The sequence below is a fragment of the Arachis ipaensis genome, chromosome B07 (assembly GCF_000816755.2).
Source record: "Arachis ipaensis cultivar K30076 chromosome B07, Araip1.1, whole genome shotgun sequence".
NCBI lineage: Eukaryota > Viridiplantae > Streptophyta > Magnoliopsida > Fabales > Fabaceae > Arachis > Arachis ipaensis.
In genome coordinates, this window is record NC_029791.2 from 2,971,597 (window position 1) to 2,974,058 (window position 2,462).

General features: G+C 31.6%; 1 protein-coding gene across 1 annotated transcript in view; it reads right to left on the bottom strand.

Moving 5' to 3' along the window:
• LOC107609212 overlaps positions 1–2,462 on the bottom strand; it is a 36,238-nt gene that overhangs the window by 7,654 nt on the left and 26,122 nt on the right. Inside the window, exon 2 of the mRNA XM_021106964.1 lies at positions 797–867. Within this exon, the coding sequence (XP_020962623.1) occupies positions 797–867 (71 nt within the window). The remainder of the gene's footprint in view (positions 1–796; positions 868–2,462) is intronic.

The window sequence follows — 2,462 nt, forward strand, 5'->3', positions numbered from 1 at the left end:
TTCAATAATTTCCAAATACATATATATATATATATATATATAATTGGACTTGCATTGCATATATCTGAGTGTGATCACACATGGATAGCTCCAAGGTTTTGGTTTCCTTTGTTGTTCTTTTTGTTCTTGTCTTACCTTCACATGTCTTTACGCATGAATTGAAAAAGGGTGAGTCTTCTCTTTCCTTATTTCATCACCAATAACCCAAAGTATATGCTTTCCACTTTCCATATTATTATCTTTGTATATTCTTTTTTCTGATTTATTATTATTATTATTATTATTATTATTATTATTATTATTATTATTATTATTAAGCATAAAATTGATTCCCCCATTAATTGTTAATTATTAGTGCAAAAAATTGCCATTTTAAAGTGATAAAATATATATTTTTAATCTCTAATTAAAAAATTTTAAAGACAGCTGCAATATCTATTTGTATAAATATTTTTTTTCTATATCCATCATAAGAGAGAATTTTAGGACATGATGATGCTATGTTGAAGGCTCATGATGATGATGGGTTATTGAAAGATTTAACAAGTGATTCAGTTGATTAATATCTCTATAATTTAGAATGGACAATTCATCATTATATTCTTCTATATATGTTATATGAAGTTGAAAGAAATTTTTTTTATGATTCTCGTTCAATAGGTTATTATCTCGCCGCTAATTATAACGATCCGCCGCCGGCTTATATATATGATCCATGGGCCAATTTTCGTCATCTTCGTCCTCTTCCTCTTCCTCGACCAACCAAGAAGCCACCTCGCCATGGTTCTTGCCATCTTCATCCTCATCCTCATCTTCGGTCTCCTGTTCATCCACAATCACAACATATATAGTTCTTACGTTCTTGATTATTTATTGTTATTTCACTTATTAGTGTTTTTTTTCCTTTTGGTAACTTTTCACTTATTAGTTTGAAAAAGTGAAAAAAATGTTAGTTGCGTTTGGACAAGCCTGGCTGAGGAAGAATTACGAAGGGTAAAAATATGCGGATTAAAAGCTTCGTTTTCCCCCTTTTCTTGCTAGGATTGGAAATCCTGTATTTTACATATCCATACGATTGAGTCTCAGTCTCTCAGTCTCTATCTCAGTACCTCAAAACAAACGCTACCTTAGGGCTGGGTAGGGTAGGGTAGGGTAGGGTTTGGACTCTATCCTAACCCTACCCGCAGGTTGAAAATTTTATTAAAACTTTACCTTATCCGACTCGTGGGTTGAGAATCTCTCAACCCGAACCCTACCCGCACCATAAAGTTCTAAACCCTATCCTATCCTACCATACCCGCAGAAATATCAAATCTTTTCAAAGCAAATATAAAATTCAATCATTTCAAATTTTATACATATTAATAACATAAAAAAATAAAAAACTAATGCTCTAAATTACTAAATTAACTAACTAGTTTAGTATTTGTTCACTTATTGTAAATCATTATATACGAGAGGTTGTGGGTTTAACTCTCACTTCCTTCACTATATACCTATTTTTTAATAAAACATGTGTTATATATGAGGTGCGGATAGAATATGGTAGGGTACACCCTAAACCCGTACCCTACCCTACCCGCAGGCATACCCGAACCGTACCCTACCCTACCCGAACGGGTTGGACCGGGTTGGGTACCCGCGGGTAGGGTATGAATTGTCAGTCCTAGCTTTAATACTATGTCATAATATCACTCATCCCAAAAACTTTAGCTGATGGGAAAAGATAACATTAATGATTATATCTCTAATATTCCATAAACCTCCATTGTACACATTGTATAAATATTCTATTGGCTCCTCATACTTTCCCTTATCCCGCTAGGGAGACAATAGATTATTTGTACAATATGTACAATGGGCTATTGAGTTACAAAATGAACATCTCTCATACTATCTAGAATAACCATTCGAGTACTAGGGATAATAAACATCTTCTCAAAAAATCAAACTAATTTTAGAATTCACCAAGAATCGAACTCTTGATCTTTCGGATCTAGCGCTCTAATACTATGTCATAATACCACTCATCCCAAAAACTTTAGCTGATGAGAAAAGGTAACACTAATGATTATATCTCTAATACTCCATAAACCTTCATTGTAAACATTATTGTATAAATATTTCATTGGCTCCTCATACTTTCCCTTTAATATCTAATAAGTATTTAACTACGGTCTACGTACTAATAATAAAGCTTCGTATACCACAACAAAAAGAGCATCCAACACTAATTTTTTAGTGGCGTGTATTAATGTTGTAAGTGTGAGAAATACATAAAATTAATTTTACATCAAAAAATAAAAAAAATATAAGATGAAATATCTAAAAATTTAGTATCTTAAGATTTTGAATTAAACCTCATCTTGTATTCTCTTTCAAAATTTTATCAGTCGTCAAGAGTGGAGTTAGATAAAATATTAAAGAAAAATAAAAAGTATTTAGATAAAAAAAATAAAATT